The sequence below is a fragment of the Psittacula echo genome (assembly GCF_963264785.1).
Source record: "Psittacula echo genome assembly, chromosome: 2".
Lineage (NCBI taxonomy): Eukaryota > Metazoa > Chordata > Aves > Psittaciformes > Psittacidae > Psittacula > Psittacula echo.
This window is the reverse complement of record NC_137737.1, coordinates 55,768,055-55,793,331: the sequence shown is the minus strand read 5'-3', so window position 1 is coordinate 55,793,331 and position 25,277 is coordinate 55,768,055. Positions and strand designations below refer to the sequence as shown.

Sequence of the window (25,277 nt, the reverse complement as noted above, 5' to 3'; positions counted from 1 at the left end):
CAAGAGGCACCTGCCATGCCCTCCTTCCTGGAGGTCTGCTGTTGCCTCTGCCACCCTTCGTGCCATGATGGGAACAAAACAGTCCTGATGTCAGGTCCAGCACCCCAGTGAATCCTTTCCACTTATTCAAATAGGGGGAAAATAACTCCACACCAGAACAATGGTATCCTATCTAGTCTTCCCTGTGCTGTGATCCCACACTTTGCTTGGCCCCCCATGAACATGGGTAGCCTGGAAATGAGGGTTCATCCCACCTAACTGGTGATAACTGCAGCTGTGCTCTCTTCATAGTCAGCAGAGAGACAGTGACATTTCGAGGTATAAATTATCTGTACTAAGCCTCCACTGACAGTAAGAGGAACCCAGGAGACTAGCACACTTACTGCTGTATCCAATTATATACTTCTTTTGTTTTTCCTTCTTCCTTTCCCTTCCAGCTCAGACTGCAGGATGACAGACGGTGACACAAATCTCCCAACTATCGAGAGAAAGCTGGGACTGCAGATATGGGGCATAGAGGTAAGACAAAAGGCAATGATGGCATATGTCCTCTGCACCTGTGTGTGTATATATGTTTCAAGAAAGAGATATTCTTGAAGTAATCTGGGTGGGAAAAGAGGGTATTACAGATAAGATACAGTGGGAAACAGGAGACCCAGTATCTCCCTATGCAGCTTTCAACATGTTATTGCTTTGGTTTCCTGCTCTGTGAAACAGCGATAATACTGACTGAGGAAACATGAATATGGTGTGACTGAAGCTGTGTTTCCAGCACTGGAAGCTTTCTCACCCCCTTCAGGAACCAATAAAAGGCTGATTTAGCGCACTAGAAATTAATTCCCTGTTTCACCAAGAAGAGGGGTTATGCACAGGTATATGTGTATATGAGCAGCTGCCATGGGCAAAGCACCTATTTTTCCAGCAAAAGCATCCCATGGAGTCTATTTGCACTTCATCCTTGTCTTTCCAACTCTGATCAATGGATCACTGCAAGAAAAGATACTGCGGCCTGCAAGTTTCCTTCTGCTTGTGGTTGTATTTGATTTTGGGTTGGAACCGGTCTGTGCTCAATTCTGCCTTTTTCTGGCCCAATTTTTCAAGAACATTCCCCTGCAATGAAAGGGCATAGACTGATGTGCAGAGTCCACTCAGGGGAGCAGTGGGAAGGCACTCCAACACATCTCCAAGTGGTGGTGGTCCTCTGCAGATCCCAGCTACGTTCCACATATCACGGGGTCTTTCCCTTTCCTCTCCAAAGCACTGTACTTAGCTTCTTCCCAGAGGTTCTGTAATTAGAGACAAGGGTCAAGCTCGTATGCTGGGGAACAAGTCAGGCCACCAGAAGAATGTATGTCTCTGATTCCAGGGAACCACAGAGCCTGTCCAAGCCCAGGAGCTGCATGTATTGTGGTGGGTGGCACATCTAGGCACCTGCGCTGGGCAGGCATGGCCTGTTAATTGTGCACTTCTATGAGATTAGGGTACAATTTGGGTCTGGAGGGGTGAAGGACACATCAGTGTCCTCAAGTCTGCCATTTCTGAGTACTGGTAGTTGATATGAGCCCCTGGTAAAGTAGTCATCTTACCAGAGCTCTGAAAGTTATCCCTAAACTTATAAGTACTGAGTAAAAACCATGCCCCAAAACTAAACTTAGAGTGGGATGTGCTCACTCCCCTGGGAACTTACGTACAAATGCAAGCTCTGGAGCACTTAGGTCTTCTTTCTCTGTACCTACAGGATTGTAGAAGGTCAAGGAGACCTTGTCAGTCTGTCCAAGCACTATAATTTGTCCCTTCTCACCCCTTAGTACTTTGGGGATTTCCCCCAGAAGCAGCTTTTCCCAGCTCACAAGCACCACACAGATTCTTCCTTCTGCAAACCCCGATTATCACCTTAGTGTTTTGTGCACCGCAGCTGTCCTGTTTCACACACATCAGCTTCTGGCTCTGAAGTTGTAGTAATGACCCAGACTCTCATTTCATTACAGAATATGAAGATGGTTCCTATACCTGAAAAGGCCTATGGGACGTTTTTTGAAGGAGACTGTTACATAATTCTACATGTAAGTAAGGCTGGCAAACACTGGTCTCTTTGGCAGGCAACTGGTTCAACCTTTTTTTTTTAGCTCTGACTTAGATCTAGGTACCTTCACTGGTGAGAGCATCGCTGTGATTGTGCATGTGTGTTCACCACCTAATCAAGCACCTGCATTTAATGTAGCTGTTGCAACAACGCTGTATGCTTAATAAATCAGAAGTCCTGAGGAGCCATTAGCTTACTCATTAAACCCCTTTATCTTCTAATCAACCAAGTCATGTCCAGACATGACAAAACAGCCAGTACATTCCTGGCAAACTAAGTCAAGGACCACATTTGCATGCCTTGTAGGAGTCTTTTGAGAATGTGAGAAGTGGCCAAATGGAAGGTCTCATTTTCAGCAGATGATGTGGGTTATGCAGATGTGCCACCTACTCTGCATGACACAAGCAGCATAGAGGCTCTGCAGCCCTTCTCATGTCCCCATTAGGACACTTCATCTGTCCCACACAAATTTGGTCCAGACCTACTTGCAGCCAGCTGAACTCAGGCTAACCAGAAGCATGAGGAACTTGGGAAGACCAACTCTACCCTATGGGCTGTGCAAACTGCCTTGTGTTCCCAAACCTCTGTGGAAGGGTGGTGTGTTGCACTCAGCTCCCAGAATTCCTTCCAAATCTCTTCATCTGCACAGAGCAACCCCGGGCCCATTGTGCTAAAAAAGTTCCATACAGTGGAAACCAGAAGCATTTCCCACTTCCTGAGTCTGAGTGTCCCTCCTGCAAACATCTCTATCAATCAAGAGACATCAAAGCCACCTCTACCGCACAATGAACAGTTGCACATCCACTATACATCAAGCTGGGAAACCAGGCTGGGATAGTGATGTAGAATGAGTCTCCTGCTCTAATTCGCCTTTATGCTATCTTTCGATGCTGAATTGATTTGGTATTAGCCACCAAAGACATGCTTAGAGCAGAATATGAGTGTCCTTCCAAGGAGCTTACTGTAAATACCAGTATAGATTTTGATGCTCATAGGCTCAGTATCTTCTTCAGGTAAAAAAGCCCGTTAATCAACCCACTACACTCCTTTGCCATGGCAGATGGGAGGATAAAAATATTCATCTTTGCATTCTGCATATCCACTGGAGGCTCTCCAAACAAAGATTGTCTGCAGGACAAAGGGGCTTCAGTAGCAATGTATTAAATGGAGCAATTTTGCAACAAATTAATTATCTGTGCTAGAGGAACCGAGCCGTATTTTATTCCAAGTTCTTCTACTGTGTTTCGCTGTGGTATCACTGCACAAAGCAAATAAATAGAACTTAGTGCCAAATCGAGTTTATAAAATGAGCTTTTATTACCTTTCCTAGGTGTCCATAATAGTTTAACGCAGTATGTGCTGAAAAATAACTGGCACAACTCAGATAACAATAAGCATACCTCTTCTCAGATCGCTTGCCTCCTCTTTCTAGGCTACTGGGGTTTTCTGTAAGAAGACAAATCACAGCATGCACACATAGGCTCAGCTTCATTTGGAGTTATGTCTGTTTTGCAAGTTGGCAGGAATTCAGAGGCGGTTTGTGTTACTATGTAGTGTGATACAAGAAAGAGAACAGGAAAGAAAGGGTAGTATTTCTAGGCAAATAAACAGCAGTGTACATTACATTTAACAAGGCAATATATGAGAAGAGTCTCCTTTAAGTTTGAATTAAAAACTCTACAAAAGTACAGCAGGTTAAACATAATTTTTGTGATTGCACAGGTGCTCAGTTTTCCTTGATGACAAGAGTTATAAAGGAATATCAGACAGTAACATCCTTCAGTTCAATTTGTACATAAAACCCATTAGTGTTCTCCTGAATAAGGTCCCGCGCTCCAGGCTGAGTTGTCAGCGAGCATCCTAAGGCTCCATCCTGCCTCCCCTTGCCCAGGAGAAAGGCAGAACTGGGAAAGGCCCTGGGAAAGGGTTCCATGGTCGCTTGGTTTTACCAGATCTCCCGGGCCAATGATATTATTTGAAACACACATCTGGGCTGTATCTTCATTCTGACTCATCTTTCCCACCTCTTCCAGACCAAAAGAACCTCTCGTGGGTCTGCTGTGGATTTGCATTACTGGATTGGCAAGGATTCATCTCAGGATGAGCAAGGTGCCGCAGCCCTGTATGTCACCCAGCTGGACAATGCGCTCGGGGGGAGCCCTGTGCAGCACCGGGAAGTGCAAGGACATGAGTCTGAGACCTTCCAAAGCTACTTCCGCAATGGCATTATGTGAGTAGTCCAAAATACCCTGCAACGAGGTGGGTTATGGTCCCTGGGATTTCTCTGCTTCTCTATATCTCAGAGCCGTAAGCGTTTCAAAAACCTGAAAAATATGGATCAGTGATGAAGTTGGTCACAATTCAGAAGAAAAAATTCTCATTTTGAAAGAATGATTTATATTCAGTAAGTCTGGAGCCATGACATTTTGTTCTACTGGTAATTTTCCCATATATTTGCAGTAATTTCCTCTTAACCTCCGTTTTGTTCACCCTAGGGTCTTCTTTCCTCTTCTCCACACACTTTAGATAAATATGCCCGTTCAAGGCACTTCAGAGTAATATTCACTTTGAAGTGCTGAATTTGTTTCATACTTCAAGTAATATCCATGTAGTGGAAGGAAAGTGTGACTCTAAACTCCTGCCACCTAAAAGATACTGTTGAATCCAATCTTGTGGTCTTTTCTCACTTTGGGGTCTTTTAAGGTGACTCCAGTAGCTGTCTTCCAGGAGGGTCTTCATTGCCAATAAACAGTCTAAGTGCCTTGCTTTTAAACAGCTGAAGAAAACTCAGATGAAAACCCATCCTCAGTCTATACTCTATATCCCAGTCTGGCTTTTAATGCCCCTGTATTGTGCATCTCTACAAGCTCTCATGAGTTTCCTCAGGACTTTTATGAGACAGGAAATTGGTTTTACTCTCATCTTAAAGATGAGTAAGGGACAATGAAAGTTTTGAAGGACACATAGGTTTAGAAGTCTATTTGGAAACATATCTGCTTCTGAAATCAGTACGAGTTAGACTTCATCTTGGTCTAAACCACATCCCTAAGACTGATCAGGAAGTCTGAGGCAGAATGAGAAATTAAAGCAGGCTCCTTCCACATCTTCACAGGTGGATTAATCACCACAGCGTCCTCTTGTGGATATGTTAAACTGGACCAAACAAATCTCAAGTACTCTGAATCACATGCCTCACTACGTTTGCCAGCCTCTTCCAAGCTATGATATTTTAGTCATCACCAAAATCTTGAAGTGTTCTCAGAGGATATAGGGGAAGGTATTTTCTAACCAGCTCTAACACTTTATTCCCTGCTACACAACAGCTACAAGAAAGGAGGAGTGGCTTCAGGATTTAAGCACGTGGAGACCAATATGTACAACATCAAGCGTCTTCTTCATGTCAAGGGGAAGAAGCATGTATCAGCCACAGAGGTAAGAAGAAGAGACCTCTCTCCTTATGGATCATTTCTCCTTGCCTCTCCTCGTATACTCGTTTTCAACCAGGTTCACCTGATAGACAGCTCATCTCTGCTCAATGACCCCTACTACAGGGTAGTTTTCACAACCTCACTTGAGGGTTTGGTATTATCATGAGAGAAGCCATTGGGCTCAGTAAAGAGTTGAATGCTGGAAAAATGAGAGTGTCATTGCAGACCAGTTCTTACATCCCCCAGGTGCAAGTTCCAGTGGCTGTGACATGTCTCCTGCAGCGCTCGTTGTCCTCCCTGGTTTGCCACTTTCATTTCTTCATGACAGGTAGCACTTTCCTGGGACAGTTTCAATAAAGGTGATGTTTTCTTGCTGGACCTTGGAAAAGTGCTGATTCAGTGGAATGGACCCAGCTGCTGCATTGCTGAGAAATCCAGAGTGAGTAGAGGGAAAAGCCACTTCATTTACTATTAGTACTTTTTGATGCCTAAGGAAAAAAACAGAGAAACAGTGCTCAGTGTTTGCACAGTGAAAATCTCAGTGAAATCAGCAACACAGAGGTAAACAGAGAAAATCATGGTAAATCTTCTACTTGCTCATTTGCTGGTATCACAGGCCCAAGGAATTGCTTTCCTTCAGTTCAGACCTGGCCTCAGTGGCTGTGGGCTCATCACTAGCTCTGGCTCCAGAAAGGCATCCAGCTCCCTCTGGGGAGGTCCATCTCCACTCCTCTGTGCCCTATAGGTTGCATGACACAGAACTAAAAAGTCAGTAACACCAGTAGGTTTGGCTGCAGTAACTACACCAGGGATAGATGAATTTCCTTTCTTTTCTGCAGCATCATTGGGAATTCAGTCTTGGTCAGTATGAGACAAGTAGGAATACATAACCCAAGTGTTGATATGTCAGATCCATAGCTCTTAAGACACTTTGCAAAGGGGTCTTTATTGTCATTTTCCTGATAGAAAAAATGAGATACAGAGATACAATAAATGAAGATCTAGCAATGGCTCATCAGCAAAGTTGGTGGCCAAACTCATAACCAGTCATCATACTCATGAAAAGGTAGGTAGCTCTGCCCTTCACATGATGTCACCTGGTGAGCTAGGAGAGGGGGAAGCTTCACAAGGAAGGCAGTTTTCCAGGACACAATGGCTAGAGGAGAAGATTGAATACAGAATGGAGAAGAGACAAAGAACCCCTCAGGACACAGAGGAGGGAGAGCAGGTAGAAGGACAGCTGCTGTGTGGAACAGAACATGGTTCATTTCAGGCCTGGCAATCAAGCATTTCGTAGGTCTAACAAAGAGGGGCCCCTTTCAAAGCTATTGTGGTAAGAGTCATGGAAAAAGAGTATTCAATGGAAAATTGAGTTTTCAGCCTAATTAGTTGCCTGGCATTCTGTCCTGGGTTCAGCAGCAGCAGTCAGTTTTTCTTCTTCTTAGTAGCTGGTGCAGCGCTGTGGTTTTGACTTTCGGCCTGGGAATAATACTGATAAAGCCGATGTTTTCAGTTACTGGTCAGAATGTTTACCCTGACCAAGGACTTTGTGAGTCTCATGCTCTGCCAGGGAGGAGAGGAAGCCGGGAGGAAGCAGAGACAGGACACCTGACCCAAGCTAGCCAAGGAGGTATTCCATACCACAGCACGTCATACCCAGGAGGTAGAATGGAGAGGGCCCGGAAGGGCTGGATCATGGCAGGGTGGGGGTGAGGTACCGGTTGGTGAGCGGTTGTATTCTCTTGCTTGTTATTTCCTTTATCATTATTATTATTGATGGTAGCAGTAGTGATTTGTGTTATACCTTAGTTATTAAACTGTTCTTATCTCAACCCGTGGGAGCTGCATTCTTTTGATTCTCCTCCTCGTCGCTCCAGGAGCGGAGGGAAGAAAGGTGGGGGGGGAAGTAGACTGCGTGGTTCTGATTTACGGCCTGGGCTTAAACCACGACACATTCACACTGCTTTTTTCACAGAAAACATCCGCGTTTTTTTGAATACTTGAAACATTTAAATGTAAAAAGTCACCACGGAGCATCCAGGGTCCCGCAGCTCTGCAGCATCCAATCTCGTTGTCCTCAGCATGTGTGTGTGTCTCTCCCAGAGCATGTCACAAGATCAGTGGACCTGTTTATGTCCGGCCAAACATGGGCAATGCTGCTTGTAGCTACCACATGCCTGTGCCCTGTGGGAGCAAGCCCCAGTAGTGATTCCAGCTTGGTCAGTATGAGACGAGTGAGAACACGTAACCAAGGTGGTGATAGATCAGATCCAAAATAAGCAACATTTTCTTGAGAGTTAGTCCTAAGCAGGCATTGCAGACACATACACTACTTTAAATAGCTAAATTTGGAGCACACTAGAAGCTTCAGAAAGCTGTGGTTAATCTGGCTTGGACTGTTGGTGCTCAGTCATTGCTCTAGGTCTGAGGGTCACTGAGTTTGTTCTCAGCATCAGGATTTACCCCCTGCTGATCCTTGTGCAGGGTCTCATGCTGGCTCGCAACATCAGGGACAGTGAAAGAGGCGGCCGTGCTCAAATTGGCATCATTGACAACGAGAAGGACTCCCCAGACCTCATGCAGATCATGAAGATGGTGCTGGGTGAGAGGCGTGGGGAGCTCCAAGATGCCATCCCGGATACAAAAGCGGATGAGCTGCAGAAAGCAAATGTCCGGCTATACCAGTAAGTCCAGAAATGTTCTCCAAATCCTGCCCTTTCTCACAGCAAGCACTGTGAAGCCTGACTCTGCTTGATGACTCTGTTTTCCAGTGTCTATGAGAAGGACAATGACCTGGTGGTACAGGAGATAGCCACCCGGCCCCTAACGCAGGATCTGCTCCAGCATGAGGTGAGAGAAAGCCATCAGCCTTTACAGCAAGAAAAGGATGCTGGGGCTTGCTTTATTTTCAGCTAAGCACTTATTTCAATGGGATACCCCATTTCCTGAAAATTACCAGCCCTTCCATCATTCAGATTTATCAGGTGTCCTCTGAAAACAGGACAGTGTAGCCCTACCAGAGCCTCAGTAGTAGCCAGTGGCCTCCTACAGCCTCAGTGGCCAGAGGCAGGTAATGCATTGAAGCTGTTCTAACGGGAGATGGCAAATTGACCCTCTCAGCCAAGGATGATATTAGCTTGGCAGTCAGAGTCAAGGAGAGCTGTGGGCCAGGAATAAATTCCAGATGGAAATAAGGCTTCTTGATACTCAGTGTCTGGGGATAGCCCTCCACCTGCAGAATTCAGAGCAAATAAATACTCTGCTCACAAAATCATGAAGATGGTTATCCTGCAGTAGCAAGTGGCTGGTCTCAGTGACGCACCCTGGAAGGAGACTGCTTACAGACTCTCTGGCCAAAGGCTTTCAGAAAACAAAAGCTTTCCTAATATCCTCCTGGCTGAATTTTGGCAGAGAATTGCTCATCCTTAACTCTCTGTAGTGCAAACAAGCCTATTCCAAGACAGTGTAGTGCTGCAAGGCTCCAGCTCCCTTATTCATGCTAGTGTCAGCCTTGTTAAATCTCAGCCTCCTTTTACAGGAATATGAAGCTTTTATATTTTTTGTCAAAATTCAGCCTGAAAAATGAGAAGCCCTTGGTCACACAGTTGTCTGTTTGAAGCACCAGCTGTCTGCAGTGGAGAGAGGCTGCCTGGCAGCCACCTCATCCCCTTCTGGTTCAGGATTCTGCTGTTTTTCACAATGATTCAACACTTTTAGCTCCGGATTAGGAACACAGAATCGTCATGCAGACGTCTAACTCTGACTTTTCCTGCTCCTTTAGTAGCAGATTTGGCATAAATGAGCACCACCACCAGCAGCACTGAAGCACAGCAGGCTGAGGATTATATTTCAGCAGTTCTCCTCCAGCCTTTTGGAGCTGGTGTTTGTTGGTTTGGGAACATCTCTTATGAGATGGTAATGGCCAGTTTTGAGCGATGCTTAAGAAAAATACAATATGGTTAAAGGTTAGCTCCTTGAGTCAGGTGTGCTTGCACAGTCAACATACCCCTGACCCCCTGCACTGTATGGTTGATGGTAGTTGTGGTCCGTTTGTGAACCATCCTCTGTTGCCTTTGCTAATGATTGCACCAGGGTTGAAGCTCTGTAAGGCAAGGAAATGAGCTAAACCTAAATCTAATCTGAATCTTCATGAAGGATCCAACCAGAGTAGGCTACAAACAAGGACCTTTGCCTGTGTGGAGCTTTTTACATCCGTTTTTTTCTGTTTCACCTCAGGACTGCTATATTTTAGACCAAGGTGGTTTTAAGATTTATGTCTGGAGAGGAAAAGCCTCCAGCCTGGAAGAGAAAAAAGCAGCCTTCACTCGAGCTGTGGTGAGTTGTAATATAGTGCAAACAATGTCGTGGGAGGTTAACTACGTGCAAATCTAGATCTGACCACTAATTGCAATTAAGTGTAGGTCTTGCGGAGCTGGCCTGCGTAATAACAGAGAGAGAAGTTGCACGTCTAAGCAAGGCAAGATGATGCAAACACAAAATCGCTAGTCACCAGATTGCACAAGAGCAAAGACCTGCCACTAAAACTAGGAGGAAATTTATAAAGAAAATAAAGTATAAAAGAAAATACTTCATTACTCAGTAAATGGTGGACTGCTAGAGATAATTGGACACAGAGGATCAGCAGGGTCAAGATGGGATTAGACAAATTCATGGTCAACAGGTCCATAAACAGATACTAAAGGGGCTTTTATATCATCTCTAACATCCATGACCCAATATTGTGGATGCTGAGGAGAGCGAAGGGATCAAACTGAAGGCAGCCACCAAACTCGTGGGTGCTCACTAAACAGCATCTCCTAATGCCACTGTTCCAGGCAGCATGGACCACTGCTTTGACCCTGAAAGCATCTCTTGTGTTCCCAACCAAAGGTAACATTTTTGGCAAGTCAGTGAGAAACTTGATCTGGGCTTTCTGTAAAAGCCAGACCTTTAATGTAGGTGCTACAGGCCTCAACTGCAAGTCCATTATAAGCAATGTGTCCTTTTCACATCACCAATGGGTCTGGGCCCAGGTTCTGCATGTGAATTTGAAGGTGATACAAGGCTTTTCCAATGGGTAGAAAGAGATCTGTTATTAACTGCCATTAATTCAGATGGGCAAACCTGAGGCGAGACCAGGATTCATGTTAAGAAAGAGCACATTAGCATAATGCCCTGGTGCTCCTCCAGATGAGCTACCATGAAGTTATTTTCTGGCAGAACATGCCTCAACACTTCTTTCCATAAAACATTAGCCTCAAGGGAGCCTGAGTGAGAAAGGCATTTGGTAGGTTTTTTTACAAGTTGACATGTTGAAGTGAAGCCTACAAGGGATCGTAACTTTTATTTCATTTACTCACTTACGTGGATACCATAAACAGACTCATCTTCCATGAGCTCTTACTAGGATATACTGAACTTCAGCAGCTCCACCGTCAGTAAGGTCTTACCTGGAGATATCCAGCTTCAATACAGATTGCAGCTATTGTCTTAGAGAAGAAAAGCTTAGAAAAACATCACCTTAAAACTTATCTTGCAGTGCTGTTTTCAAAAGCTTATATTTCCTACCTGTGCTCTTTTCAGATGCTTTATATTAGGCAATCAGCTCTTCAAATTCTGGCCCTGAGCTACACATGTAGAACAAAAGATATCTCTTTCTTTCAGTGCGGCAGGTGGGAGGGCTGGGAGGACCATCTGCTCTGCTTTTCCCTGGAGGTAGTGTGTGGCTGTAGTATTTACAGCAGAAGATGAATGCTCAGAAGCCCACAGTCAGGCTCCTTCCCTGAACCATGACTGTTGGCACTGAACCTCCAGGTCATCCCAGAGCCTGCTGAGATATGCATAAGAGCAGTTCCCAGAACTGAACAATGACTTTGGCGTTGTGGCAGAATACAGATAATTTTCTTCCAGGCACCTCTGCTGAAGTAGTCTTCTAACTCAATAGTAGCTCTATCGTAAAGAAATAATTTGCATTTAGGGGGAAAAAGGTTTAAAAAATAAAGCAGAGATTTGTGACAATTTAGTTCTTTCAGAACACACATCATGCTCTGGGGTATTTTGCTGACTCCATCCTTTCACTACCTTGCATGCCCTCTATCATAACACAGGGAGATCAGTCTTCCTGTTTTAGAAAGGGACAAAATGTTTGGGAAAAAAGCAAAGAACTGAACTGGGCTCTTGGGTCATGGGCACACCCTATCACTGCTCCCCCCCTCCCCCCCCTTTACTCCTAGATCCATCACTAGAAGTCATCTACAGAGTTATCTGAGATAGAGAAGGAGGCTTTTTGTGAGACCCACTGAGAGAGATTTTCTTCAAGACTAAGGTGCTATGTAGAGGTTAAGTTTAGGATTGAAATGACCGGCCTCTAGGAATAGGGTTAAGTCCCCTAAATACAGAAGTAAACATGGCTATGTGTGAGAGCTTTTAGACACCTCCTGAAGTCTGAATGCAAGTCCTGGGGTGAATCCTGTCATTGGTCATACCACTGTGTTCAGTGAGTGATGTTCACTCTTTGGGATGCTTCAGGTCCACATCCCTCTTCATGTCTGTAGAAAGCTTGGTGTATCCCCACAAATGTCCTTTTTCAAATCCACTAGGGTTTTATCCAAGCCAAAGGCTATCCTTCATCCATCAACATTGAAGTGATCAATGATGGAGCAGAGTCAGCCATGTTTAAACAGCTTTTCCAGAGGTGGACCGAAAAGGATGAAACACAAGGACTGGGCAAAATCTACACTACTGGCAAAATTGGTGAGCATGTTTGTCCTGAATTTGGCTTTCCTACCTGTGCTAAGCAACAGCTGAGGGAATATCATTCACATTAACTGTCTCCTGCCTTCAGTATTTTGAAAATCTAGTGCACATGCTTCCCATACCTTGTATTTTCCACCTTCTTCAGTAGATGCAAAGGATTCGGGAGCTGAAAAGCACTGAGAACTGCTGGGGCTTCTTATATGAACCAAACTACTACTTAATCCAAATGTAAATGTTGACAGAAGATCACTGTCATCTGAAAGCTTGTATGCAAAATTTCATACTTTCAGAACTTTTTTATAAAGGACTGATGCTAAACCTGATGAGGAAGTGCTATACAACATTTACACTGGCATCCATCCAAGACCCTCCTGACGTCAATGGAATTATTCTGTATTTACAACAGGTGTAAACGGTGCCTCAATTTATCACACTGCTGAAGTGAATATTACAATGCATTAACCCTGGGGAGTAAACAATACCAAAGAGAGAGAACTTGATGAATGATGGGATGGTGACAGAGATGCTGGATGTCTCCATCAGTAATAGTCTGAGAGCTGCAAATCTCTTTCCCTTACAAGTTCTCGCTTTTTTCTCCACCTCTGTCTCTCTGTGCTCTCCATAAATACTCTCTCTCTTTACCATAAGCTGGAAAAATGTAGCCATTTTATTTCTGAAGGCAACATTTTGGAAGGAATGAGATATGTATTGATTTGGAAAACAAGTATGAACTTTCAGTCAGAAGACAACTAGTATTTTACTAGCCAGTTGTCACTGCAATGTGCATATGGCCAGTTGCCAACTTGTAACAGGTCAACACTGGGGCGTATGAGCTCTTGCATAATCCAAAGCCAGTATTACCTTACTGGTGGCAAGACTGGCTTCTTGCAACTGTAGACAAGGTTTTTCTCACATATAAAACAGTTGTGTGCATGTGTGAGGGTGATGCAGGGCGTTTGTATGTTCTTGTTCATTCACTGGGTTCTTGGTTTTTATTCTGCTGGTGCATGCAGCCAAGGTGGAGCAGGTGAAGTTTGACACCACTCAGCTCCATGCCAGACCGGAGCTAGCTGCTGAGCAGAGAATGGTAGATGATGCCTCCGGGGAGATAGAGGTAAGAGAGCTCCTTTTGCTGGCAGAGGATGCGGTAATCAGCGTTTCACACAGAGCAGATGTATGGAGCTGTGTTGCTGTGCCCACCTACCCTCCCCAAGGAAGCACAGCTGCAGCCAGAGCAAAGTGCTTGTGAACCCTAATGCATCAGTTACAGTAGCTCAGGGGCGTTTCTTCTCCAGCCTTTGACCAGTGGAGCAAAGCAGTCACCATGATGACTCCTCTGCTCCTCTCCTGCCATGAGTGTGGGTCAGGAGACTTGTATAGTCAAACACTCTCTGTTTAGGCCATATCAACTGAATTGTACAGAGCAGAAGTCCCTCTCCCATTCTTGTGGCCTCCCACGGAAGATGGAACTGACTGGGAGAGGGGCTGTGGGGGAGCTGGAGGCTGCTCCTGCTTGAGGACCACTGACTGCTGAAGATTCATTAATGGCACATGTATTGTGACAGCTAGGAGAAAACGGACTTTGCCAGCAAGCGCTTAGTCAAGCTGGGGGAACTGGCATCCAGGAGAGAGAGGAAGGGTTATCTTTCCAACTGAAGACCTGAACTTCAGTGGTCTGCTAGCAAAGGGGGTGTGCTCTGTCTTCATAGAATCCACTGCTGCTCACCAAAATGTTTCTTTCACTAGGTGTGGAGGATTGAGGACTTGCAAATGCAGCCAGTGAATCCCAAGACATATGGGCAGTTCTATGGGGGTGATTGCTACCTGGTCCTGTACACCTACTTGAGATCAGGCAGGCCTCACTATGTCCTCTACATGTGGCAGGTAGGTCAAACAGAGATTGTGTTGTCTGTAAGACTGAAACTGACAGAAGCAATTGCACAAAAAATTTGCAACCCAAGCATTCAGAAGAACTCAGATAGCCTTTGCTCCTCAGCTGTCCATTGCAAATATCCCAAGCTGTGCTTTCTGGGCAGCATGGACACTGAGCCCAAGCTGGCATCAGACTGACAGCCAGCAGTGTCAGACAGAAAAAAGTGAAGGATTAAGGGGCTTACAATGCTGAGGTCAAACCTTGCAGTCTTTCAGATTGCCCCTTAGAGCCTCAGCTCCTGGAGCCGTGTGGGTATATAAATACCTCTGCTTTCCTTTTTAAACCGTTTTTGTCTCTCCTAAGAGACAGAGAGAAGCTTTGAAAATGGGATGCTAAAGTCTCCAAAACCAGGATGCAAGTTAAATTTAAATATCTTTAAGGTTTAACTCTGATCTCACGATATTATATGCAGGGCTTTGGACTGGCAAGATGTTACATCGTGCAGAGCTTTATGGCCTTCATCTCATCACAGTGCGTGTGGCATCTCTCTCTCTTCCCCAGGGCCGCCATGCCTCTGTGGATGAAATCACTGCCTGTGCCCTCAACGCCATCGAGCTGGACAAGAAGCATGGGGATGAGGCTGTGCAGGTGCGCGTGACAATGGGCAAGGAGCCCGCACACTTCCTGGCCATCTTCAAGGGCAAGCTGATCATTTACGAGGTAACGCGGCTCTGTGCATGTGGGCAATGGGAGGTGCAAACACGAGTGATGGCTTGGCAGTTGGAATGGAAAGAGTCCAGCAAAATGGGCTGATATTCAGGAATGACACTGCCAGGTCTGCATGGGCTGGTAGATGGAAGCGGTGGAACATTTCTACTACTTCCCAAGTGGCCTGAACACCATATGTGTAAACACAGCCCTGGACTGACCCAGACTCAGCTGTCCACCCCTGAGCTCCAATGTTAATGTGTGATATTCTTTCCAGCTCTATCCCAAAATATTTTGCAGAGTTATAAGAAGGCAATCTTTCTGTGAATTACAAATATCACTATCCAGAAAGGATATGCAAAATAGCCTACAAACAGTTACATGGTTTGACTTGTCCCTGTCTGAATTATATCACATTAACTACTAAGCCACTTTACTTGCTGCAGTGGCTGCTGACGTCTGCGGTGGAGACATCGCAAATGGCTGGGGAAGAAGGGGATTGCTCTCAGCATTGGTCCCACCACACAGCTTCTGTGGCAGATGTTCAGTAAGCCAAATACAGCTGGAAATCTGGGTCCAGTTGCCTTGCCCTGTCTACATGGCAAATGCTTTGCAGGCAGTAAGGTCTGCTCACATTGGACTTGAGCATCTCAATGCAATCTGGTCAAGGCTCAGAGTAATCAGGGAGAAAAGTGGAAGTTATGCCATGTAAGTTTTATTCTGACCTGGAACCAGCAGGTATTCGGATTTCCTTACCTGCTCTGTGCAGGACCATGTTCCATCATTACAGCTGCGAGCCCAACAGTCTTCTTCCTCCAATCAGTTGCACTCTGGATTTGATTGTCCTCCTTACCTCCCAGTACCATCCTTCTCTCTGCTTCCTTGCAGGGTGGCACGAGCCGGGCTCAGAAAAGCGCACCTGAGCCGGTGATCCGCCTCTTCCAGGTGAGGGGCACGGATGAGATGAACACAAAGGCCACAGAGGTGCCAGCCAGGGCCTCCTCGCTCAATTCCAATGATGTCTTCCTGCTGACAACCAGCCAAGTCTGCTACCTGTGGTGTGGGAAGGTGAGACTGCAGTCGGTCCAAGGGAAACAGCTTAAGGGAGCCAAAATTGCTGATGTGGGGCTTGAGTCTCCTACCTCCACTGAGCTATGCAGGTGTACCCTTAGGCAGGCAGCACGTTAATTCCAGTGCAGGAAGGTGCACGCTGGAGAAGGCTCCATCTATGGAGGATTAGCAGTAATACAGCCTTCTCTGTACAGAAGTAACCTATGCTGGGGTTCACCTCATTTTAGATGTTCATAACGTTTTCAGCTGAATAAAGCACCCCAGGTTCTTACAGCACTCCAGCTGTAACGAATTATCCAGGATTAGAGCACATTCATTTATCATGTTTCAGTTTCAGGATGAGATGGTAGATGAAACCAAAGCAGAAGTGATGCCCAGAGAAGTTGCAGAAGCCCCATAATTTCAAGTGTTCCAGGTCGGGCTGGATGGAGCTTTGGGCAACCTGATCTACTGAAAGATGTCCCTGCTCATGGCAGGGAGGTTGAATTAAATGATCTTTTAAGGTCCCTTAAGCCAAACCTTTCTATGAGTGTTGTCTTAGATGCCATTGGCTGCACTGTACGCCCCTTGAAGGATTAGAAACGTATTCTGAGTGACTAGCTTAGATAAGACCCTCAAAAGCATTCTAGCAGGTCTAAAACTCTCCAGAGGGGAGGGTAGGACCTAGCCAGCTTTTCCCCACAGATAAATTTTGCCAGTCTGTCCCTAACTCCACCTCAACCTTATGTCCTGAACACAGGGATGCAGTGGAGATGAGAGGGAGATGGCAAAAATGGTAGCTGACATCGTTTCCAAGAGGGACAAGCACACTGTTTTGGAAGGACAAGAGCCAGCAGAGTTCTGGGAAGCCTTAGGTGGCAAAGCACCTTATGCCAGTGAAAAGAGGTAAAAGTGACCTGCTTGTTTCTCCGGGCTTTGCCAGGCAACATTAAGCAAGGGATCAAAACTTTGATACTGTGTCCTCACTAAAGGGAGCACAAGGTCAGAGTATCAACAAAAGCTTTTTCAGGAGCCACACTGAGATGTCTCTTCCCTAGGTTTCGGTTCAGGCCTTCTGTGAAGTAGGAGCTGCAGATCCAAACCCTTCAGAAAGGAGCATGCTACATTCTCTTTTCCCACAGTAGATCCATCCCATAGCTTGCCATAAGAGCTACATGAACCATTTGCTCCATTTCCATCCATTATTAGCTTTATGGGTAGTCCCAGAAGATTCATGAAACTAAATATGCTTTTGAGCAACCTGGATTTCCCCAGCCCTCTGGGCAGGTGATGGGTTCCTTTGCAATCAAGCAATCTGATATGGCTTTCACCTAACATCAGGGTCATCTCCACAATGACAGAAGTGTTCTGCTTTTGCCTTTTTTTGGGGTGGAGGAAAAGTTACCTTAAAAAATTGTTAAAATGGCCCAACAGTCCCCTGAGATCTGACGTCGCTAACTTTCATGCCCTCAGATGAGTGTTGCCATATTCCCACCTCTTCCATCAAGGTCATGACAAGTAGTGGCATGTAAACCATGGGGAAAAGGTTTCCACCTCTCTTGTTTTTTCTTTCCCTGCCATGCATGAGGAAGGTTTCAAGAGCAGATCACACAGTATCAGCCTCGCCTCTTTGAGTGCTCCAACCAGACAGGTCGATTCATCATGACAGAGGTGGTGGGCTTCTGCCAGGAAGACTTGGATGAAGATGATGTCATGCTGCTAGACACATGGGAAGAGGTCAGCACAGACTCCCCCTCCCCTTCTCCCCAGACACTTTCAAACAGGTTATGGCTCAACTGGTTTGAATCCACCATTCAGTGTGAAACCAAGGGCAATATGCCTTCTGTCCCATCTCCAAACGCTTCACGATGCTCAGTCAGACAAGCAGGTGTATGTCCAGTCCTTCTCACCCAGGTACAAAACATGTGAGTGAGGTAGCATTGCTTGCCTTGCTTGAGAAAGGAGGAAACTGAGGCATCTGGTCCATGCTGTGCTCCAAGGTGAGAAGAGCTGGACATGTTCCAGTCTTCTCCACCTCACACAAGGGGGTGGCACCCAGAAGCCTTCCCCTTCATTTCATAGCACCAATGGTGACAATGTGCTTTAGGCTGTTGGAAAATGTCTCAGAGGGTTTTGCTTACCGAGTTAGAGTTTTGGCCCATGCAAGGATGGGATTTAGCTACCTTGAAATGTACAAGAGCTGTCTCCTGAAATATTTATACTTTATGCGTGTCTCAAAAGCAAAATATTTCTTGGCTAGGAGTAAATCTGGGATCATAATCCCAGGGGATTACTGAGACACAGCCTTTTCAGTCTTATCTCTGCTCCAGTTGGCAGGAAAGAATAAACAGCTGCATCTGCACAGGTCCTAAGTACTCACTGAGCTTCAATACCTTCTCTCCTTGCAGATTTTCCTTTGGGTTGGCAAAGCCTCCAACACATATGAGAGGAATGAGGCAATTGCCTCAGCTAAGGAGTATCTCAAGACCCATCCAGCAGGGAGAGACTTGGCAACTCCAATAATACTGGTGAAGCAGGGCTATGAACCCCTCAACTTCACAGGATGGTTCAATGCTTGGGACCCCTACAAATGGAGTGTAAGTTGCTAGAAAAGCCCTGCAGTGTGCACACATGCTCAGGGGTGGTTAAAGGGTGTTGTTGTCAGTGAACATACCTTTGATGCTGCACAGAGCAAAACCTTGCTATGACATCTTGTCAGCCTGGGGTCATGCAGCCTGGAGAAGAGAACACTCTGGGGATTGCTTAGAGCAGCTTCCAGTACCTAAAGGGGCTGATAAGAAATCTGGAGAGGGACTTTTGACAAGGACATGGAGTGATAGAACAAGGGGGAATGGCGTTAAACTGACATAGGGGAGATTGAGATGAGGCTTTAGGAAGATGTTCTTCCCTGTGAGGGCAGTGAGGCACTGGCACGGGTTGCCCAGAGAAGCTGTGGCTGCCTCATCCCTAGAATTGCAGAATAGTCAGGGTTGGAAAGGACCTTAAGATCATCTAGTTCCAACCCCCCTGCCGTGGGCAGGGAGACCCCACACTAAACCATGCCACCCAAAATCCCCGGCAGTGTTCAAAGCCAGGTTGGATGGGGCTTGGAGCAACCTGGTCTAGTGGAAGGTGTTCCTCACAATGGCAGGGGTTTGGAACTAGATGATCTTTAACATCCCTTCCAACCCAAACCATTCTGTGATTCTGTGTCCTAAGCTTCTTAGCTTCCTGGTGCTGCTACCTGAGCAGCTTTTATTCCTTCACCAGCAAAAAACTACCTGTTTGGTGAAACTAATATTTCTGTAAATATACATAAATGTGCTTGAATTCACAATATTCACATTTTTATTTAAAAAACCAACTAGGTTCCAAATCAGGTTTGTGCTTTCAACCGAAAATGGGTTGGGGCTGCTAATAGTAAAATCTTCAGAGTGAAAACAGAAGCACCCCACATCATAAAGAAAATTAAAAAAAAATAATAAAAAATACATTTTTCAAAATACGCCACATAAAAAATGTTATGACTCAGCTTTAAGGGCAAACTCTGGTGAAATTAAAGATGCGGGCAGACAGGCCTCATGTTCAGGTTTGCAGAGTGCCCATCAGAGCCAAGGAGCTCCTGAGCAAGGTCACCCTTGCTCCCTACGTACATACAAGCCTTCTTCTCAAAAGCTGATTTACAAATAATACCTCTTCGGTATGTAGAAATGGAAACCTGCCCCAGGAGATGCCTGGGAAATGAAAAATCCTTTCTCTCCTCTTTCAAACACATGGGCTTCAAATCATTTCAGGAGTATAATGTGGAGCAGAGATTTGGTCATGTGGCCAGTGCATAAGGCTGCACCATGCAGTGTCTCCAACCCTGGTTGTGCATAGTGTAGCTGGACAGAGGAAGGAGCGATGCACTTAAATCCATGCAGATCATGCACCAGCCGGTCCAGGCTGCCTGGGGACTTTGCTGCAGCACAGAATGTATTTGGAATAAAGAACAACCCTGGGTGGACTTTGGTGGTTGACAGAGCCAGATTGGTGGTTCATACAAACAGGCAGGTGGAAACAATGGTGCCAGGCTGTGCCACCTAAATTCCTGCCACCTGATGGCACTGATGTGAGCAACTTAAATGAAAAAGGCAGATGATGGGCAGTTGGGAAAAGCTCAGTTCCCAGGTGATGTATTCACAGAGCCTTTCCCAGTGGGCTGCCACTGATTGTCCCTTCTCTCTCCTGGCGTTTTCAATGAACATCAGTGGTCAAACAGTTCACATTTTCCAGTTGCCCAGAGGGCTGTGAGTGAAGTCCCATGCTGGATCCTGCAGATGGGACAGCCAGGGCAACAGCATGAAGGTACTCAGGAGACTTCATACTGCAGTAGGACTCATAAGAAATATTTTATTTCCCCTAGCTGGGTTTGCATTGTCTTTCTTTGCAGCCAGTGTGGTGGTAGAGAGCTTGGCTTGACAGCCAGATTTGGACAGATAAGACAGCAACTCCCAAAGCAATGACCCTTAAAACAATGTTGATGCTTAGAACAAAGATCAAAACTTGGAGTTTTTTTTCTGAGGAGCTGCTGAAAAACAAGGATACAGCTCATAAAATATGTGCCTCTAAAAATATCCCCTGTAGGCAGCTTCAGCAACTACACACAAGCAATCCAAACTGTTGACATCCCAGAAACATCTGGTGTGTGTGTTCATTGCTCAGTTTTGGGTCTAAATCTGTTTGCTCTGTAGCCCATGTGTTTATGTTGTTCTTTTCTTGTTGGGGAACTTTGTTGGATGATCCTGCTAAGAACTGACATCTCCTGGCTGCTTAGGAAAACACAGTCAAGAACTTTGCCAATTTATTTAGTCTATTCCTTTTTCAGGAAATAAAGGGTAGCTGGTAATACATGACACCAAATTATAAAAGTCGGGGATTGAGACTTTAAAAAAATCTGTTGCTGTAGCTGAATGAATCAGGGAAGGGGGGGAAAGGAATTTAAACTTTATTTAAATTTAAACTTTAAACCAGATTTTCATCCTTTACAATATTCATTTAAAATTTAAAATACGTAAATCCAGCATTAAATATGTTTTCATTTGCCGCCTTCTCTCTGAAGTCTTCACATTTCCTGTTTTCACCTGTTATTGTTCAACTGCAATGGCTGAAGTCCATTTGCTTCTTTGTTTTCAAGTGAAAGCTCAGATTTTGGCACGGTCTCCTGATCCCAGGAGCTGGGGTTTGCATAAGGCACCAGCTGGCATCTCAATGGGCACCACTGGCCGTTAAAATTAATACAATCTCCTGACCCTGTTAGAGAACAGGAGCATATGTTAACTAAAGGCAGCCTGTGTTTCTTACAACTCTTTTAACCTTTAGGATGGCAAGTCCTATGAGGAGATGAAGAACAGCTTAGGAGACATGTCGGCTATATCCGAGATCAAAGTGGTGAGTTGCTTCTTGACTATATGGGTGGGAAACACCTGGGTTTAACCACCACCACCACCACATGCCCCATCCTGTTCGCACAAAGGAAAGGACATAATGATCAGAGCAGGCATGGGGACCTCAGGCTGTCAGGATCAGAGCTGTGCTCCTCTGTGGAAAGCAAAAGGAGATGTGATTAATAACCCATAAATACACCCAGATCTCCTGTGTCTTTTCCAGGCCTGTGCAGAGTCATCTGTGAACAGGAGACTGGCCAGCTGTTTCCTAAGCTGCACATGTGAATAAAAGTGTGTGCGGCTATGAGAGTGAGCAGTTAAATGTTGTATGAGTAGTTTGCAGTGGTCAGGTCCCTGAGACCACAGACAAGTGACCCCTGGTCAAGAAGGACACACCCAATGTGAGATACAGAGCACAGAGGAAAGAAGGTCCTAACAGTCCCAACACAACTGTCATAAAAGATCAATTCTGCCCTGGAAAAGGGCAGGAGGAAGGCTGTAAGGAAGTGGCAGGGACTTCGAATAAGAAGAGATTGCAAATCAGGGAGGTGTATGCAGGTAGTTTTGAAGTTTTAGACATGATAGATATCTAATCTCACCTTCTAGCCTCCCATATGCACCTTCCCTGCTGTTATCTTTAGAAGAATGAGAATACAGTCTCATTCTTCTTAACATATAACTTATATATATCTAAGTAAATATAACTTATAGTTATATCTATTTAGATATAACTGTAAGTATCTTCAGTTATATCTAACAGCTCTTATCAGTGCTGTGTTTTTAGCAGTCCTAACGTCAAGTTTCAACACTGATGGAGGGGCTGAACTAATATCTCAGTTTAGACTTTCTCCTTGCTGCTTTGGAGTAACAGGCCAACTGTTACTGATAGTCTGTGCTGGAAAGTGTCCCCCCAACCCCAACAGAGAGAAAGATCCTGGGACAGCCCCCAACTTAAGCTGCCAAGAGCTTCTTGTCTTGATATGTTTTCCTCCATTTGGCAGGACCTTAACAACATCAGCCTGAACAAGAGTACCCTCAGCATGACCAACTTGGCAGGTTCAAGCACAGCAAATGCTTCTCCAGAGTATAAATCACACTTCAACCACAATGACAGCAACAGCTACAGCAATAGCAGCAACTACAACAGTAACAGCAGCCCTTCTCTGATGCCCAATGGTGAAGGAATTTATTCCCGAGAGGTGCTGATGAACAGGGCAGTTGATGAACTTCCAGAAGGCGTGGATCCCACTAAAAAAGAGGTGACAGCATTGCTGGTTTGATGCCTTTGTAGCTTAACCTGGCATTTAGTCATTGGCTAAGTGCACTAGTACTTTAGATTATTAAGTCCTCCTTCAGGCTGAAGGAGATACTAACTAGACACATAGATCTTATCAAAAAGTAAGAGCTTCATGTGAGAGGAAATTGTGGTAGTTTTACCGTGGCTTAAGTGTTTCTAATTTTTTAATGATAGAAAAATTAATTTTAAGTAGTCTTTTTAAAAAATATTTTCTTCTGATAGAATTTTATTTTGCAGCCCAGCCTCTGCCCTTGGAGGGACAGAGAACCCAAAAGACAGTTCCCACAGGACAAGGTGACACAGCTGAGAGTGAAGCTGGGATTTGCATTCTGGTCGGGCTGTGGGTGTTAGTTTTCATTTGAAACTCCTTCAGGAAGGGACCATCCTCTCTTCAGGTTTTTTTGTCAGAAAGCTTGCGTTTCAGCAAATCCCATCCAGGGACAGGGAGGAATGAAAGTTCTCAGATTTCTGATCAGCCCAAGGATTTCACGCTCGCAGCCCAGAAAGCCAACTGTGTCCTGGGCTGCATCAAAAGGAGCGTGACCAGCAGGTCGAAGGAGGTGATCCTGCCCCTCTACTCTGCTCTTGTGAGACCTCACTTGGAGTATTGTGTGCAGTTCTGGTGTCCTCAACATAAAAAGGACATGGAACTGTTGGAACAAGTCCAGAGGAGGGCCACGAGGATGATCAGGGGACTGGAGCACCTCCCGTATGAAGATAGGCTGAGAAAGTTGGGGCTGTTCAGCCTGGAGAAGAGAAGGCTGCGTGGAGACCTCATAGCAGCCTTCCAGTATCTGAAGGGGGCCTACAAGGATGCTGGGGATGGACTCTTCATCAGGGACTGTAGTGACAGGACAAGGGGTAATGGGTTCAAACTTAAGCAGGGGAAGTTTAGAGTGGATATAAGGAAGAAATCCTTTACTGAGAGGGTGGTGAGGCACTGGAATGGGTTGCCCAGGGAAGTTGTGAATGCTCCATCCTTGGCGGTGTTCAAGGCCAGGTTGGATGAGGCCTTGGGTGACCTGGTTTAGTGTGGGGTGTCCCTGCCCATGGCAGGGGGGTTGGAACTAGATGATCTTAAGGTCCTTTCCAACTCTAACTATTCTATGATTCTATGATTTCGGCAACTTCTGTAGCTGAGTCCAAGGAAGCTGATGGGAGAGACACAAGGGGTTGATTTCCTCTATTCTCTACAACCCATGTTTGACTGATGTCTTGCCCCAACAGATCTCCTGGCAAAGGCCAACCCCCTCAGTCAGAGAGCTGATCCACAGCTGGACCAGCAGCTATGCCCCACGGCAATGCCCATGGATGTATTTCAGCTGGGCTGTACATGAGTGCTATCTTCTGCCCAAAATGCCAGGGAAAATGCAACTTCTGTTTCCCACAGGGTCTTTCCCAGTATCAGTGATAAGCCTGCTATCTACAAACCTCTCTCTCTTTCCAACAACGGGAGTGAACATTTCCAGTGGAATATTTGGGGGAAGGGACTGAGCAAGGGGAGGATGCTTTCACTGTGAATCACTGCCTAATAAGCCACCCACAACCTTGGCTAGCAGAACTTCTCCCATGCACCAGGAATTGTCCTGGCCTCAGTACGATTAGTGGAGGCCAAATTCCAGCCAGAGCATGCTAACCCTCAAAACCAGATCATCCCTTTGGTCTGATGGGCTTTTATTCTCCTGGTGCTTTGAGAAGTGGGATGAGGAACAGTTGCTGGGTTCCACTTCCCACCACAAGGACAGGAGCTGTTGGCCTGGAGTCAGAGGTCAGCGAGGGCACAGTGAGGAGGGGATGCAGCTGATTGAGGTGTCCCAGCATCTGCAAAAGCCAAAGCTGACCTGTCCTTGCTCTCTCCTCCCCATGCAGTGCTATCTCTCTGATGCTGATTTCTACGATATCTTTGGGAAGTCCAAGGACGAGTTCTACCAGATGCCCAAATGGAAGCAGCAGAATGAGAAGAAACAGTATGGACTCTTCTGAGACTGCAGGAGCCATCCGGCATCCAGTGACTCTGGGACCAAACCTTGCCTTCTTAGGAGCTGCAGGGAAGAAGTACAGACATTTTCTCAATGAATCCAACCCAACATCTCAATCAGGCCCATCTCAATGCAGTTATTCCAACAGCCACTGTTCAGGGATGGCTCCTTTCTCCCACAAACCCTGAATCCAAGGAGGCAAAACCTTTTGCAGGAATGACTTTGCAGGATGATTTTGCCTCTTTTTGACACTTTATTGCTGATAGCCATGAAGATAAGTGTGTGTCACACAATCGTATTGTAGCCTCTTCTTTCCTCTCCCTTTTGCAAATTGCCACGTGCACAAGGTCATGATCTTCCTTCATTAGTAGAAGTTTAAAATTATGCAAGACAAGTGTCACTTGCAGCTGCTACATGAATTCTGAATTGGAAGAGAAGGGGGAAGCCCTAGGAGGACAGAGGGGGGAGCCTTGAGATCAGGAGAAAGGTAATGGAGTAACCAGATATGTGATGGTGTAGCCCATGGAGTGACACCAGACAGTTCTGACCCTGCTCACCTTGCAGAAAAGCTATTCACCAAAGAAGAGCAAGAACCAGTTGTAAACTAAAATGCATAGCCCAGTGCAGGTAACACAAACAAGAACCTGGCTTGGGAAAAAAACAAACACTTATTAAGA

The 25,277-nt window shown here is 45.6% G+C and overlaps 1 protein-coding gene across 1 annotated transcript; it reads left to right on the top strand.

The window, feature by feature from the left end:
* Positions 1–444: 444 nt before the first annotated feature.
* On the top strand, positions 445–24,604 carry VILL (villin like; the record flags this gene model as incomplete). The annotated part of the gene is made up of 19 exons (XM_080610515.1): positions 445–519; positions 1,989–2,063; positions 4,117–4,313; positions 5,407–5,515; positions 5,840–5,950; positions 7,996–8,195; positions 8,283–8,361; positions 9,748–9,846; positions 12,111–12,264; positions 13,281–13,381; positions 14,014–14,151; positions 14,702–14,860; positions 15,737–15,916; positions 16,659–16,804; positions 17,491–17,635; positions 18,307–18,495; positions 21,260–21,328; positions 22,326–22,583; positions 24,491–24,604. The coding sequence occupies exons 1-19, from the start codon at positions 451–453 to the stop codon at positions 24,602–24,604; spliced, it is 2,592 nt and encodes an 863-aa protein (XP_080466641.1). The 5' UTR covers positions 445–450.
* Between the last annotated feature and the right edge of the window lie 673 nt (positions 24,605–25,277).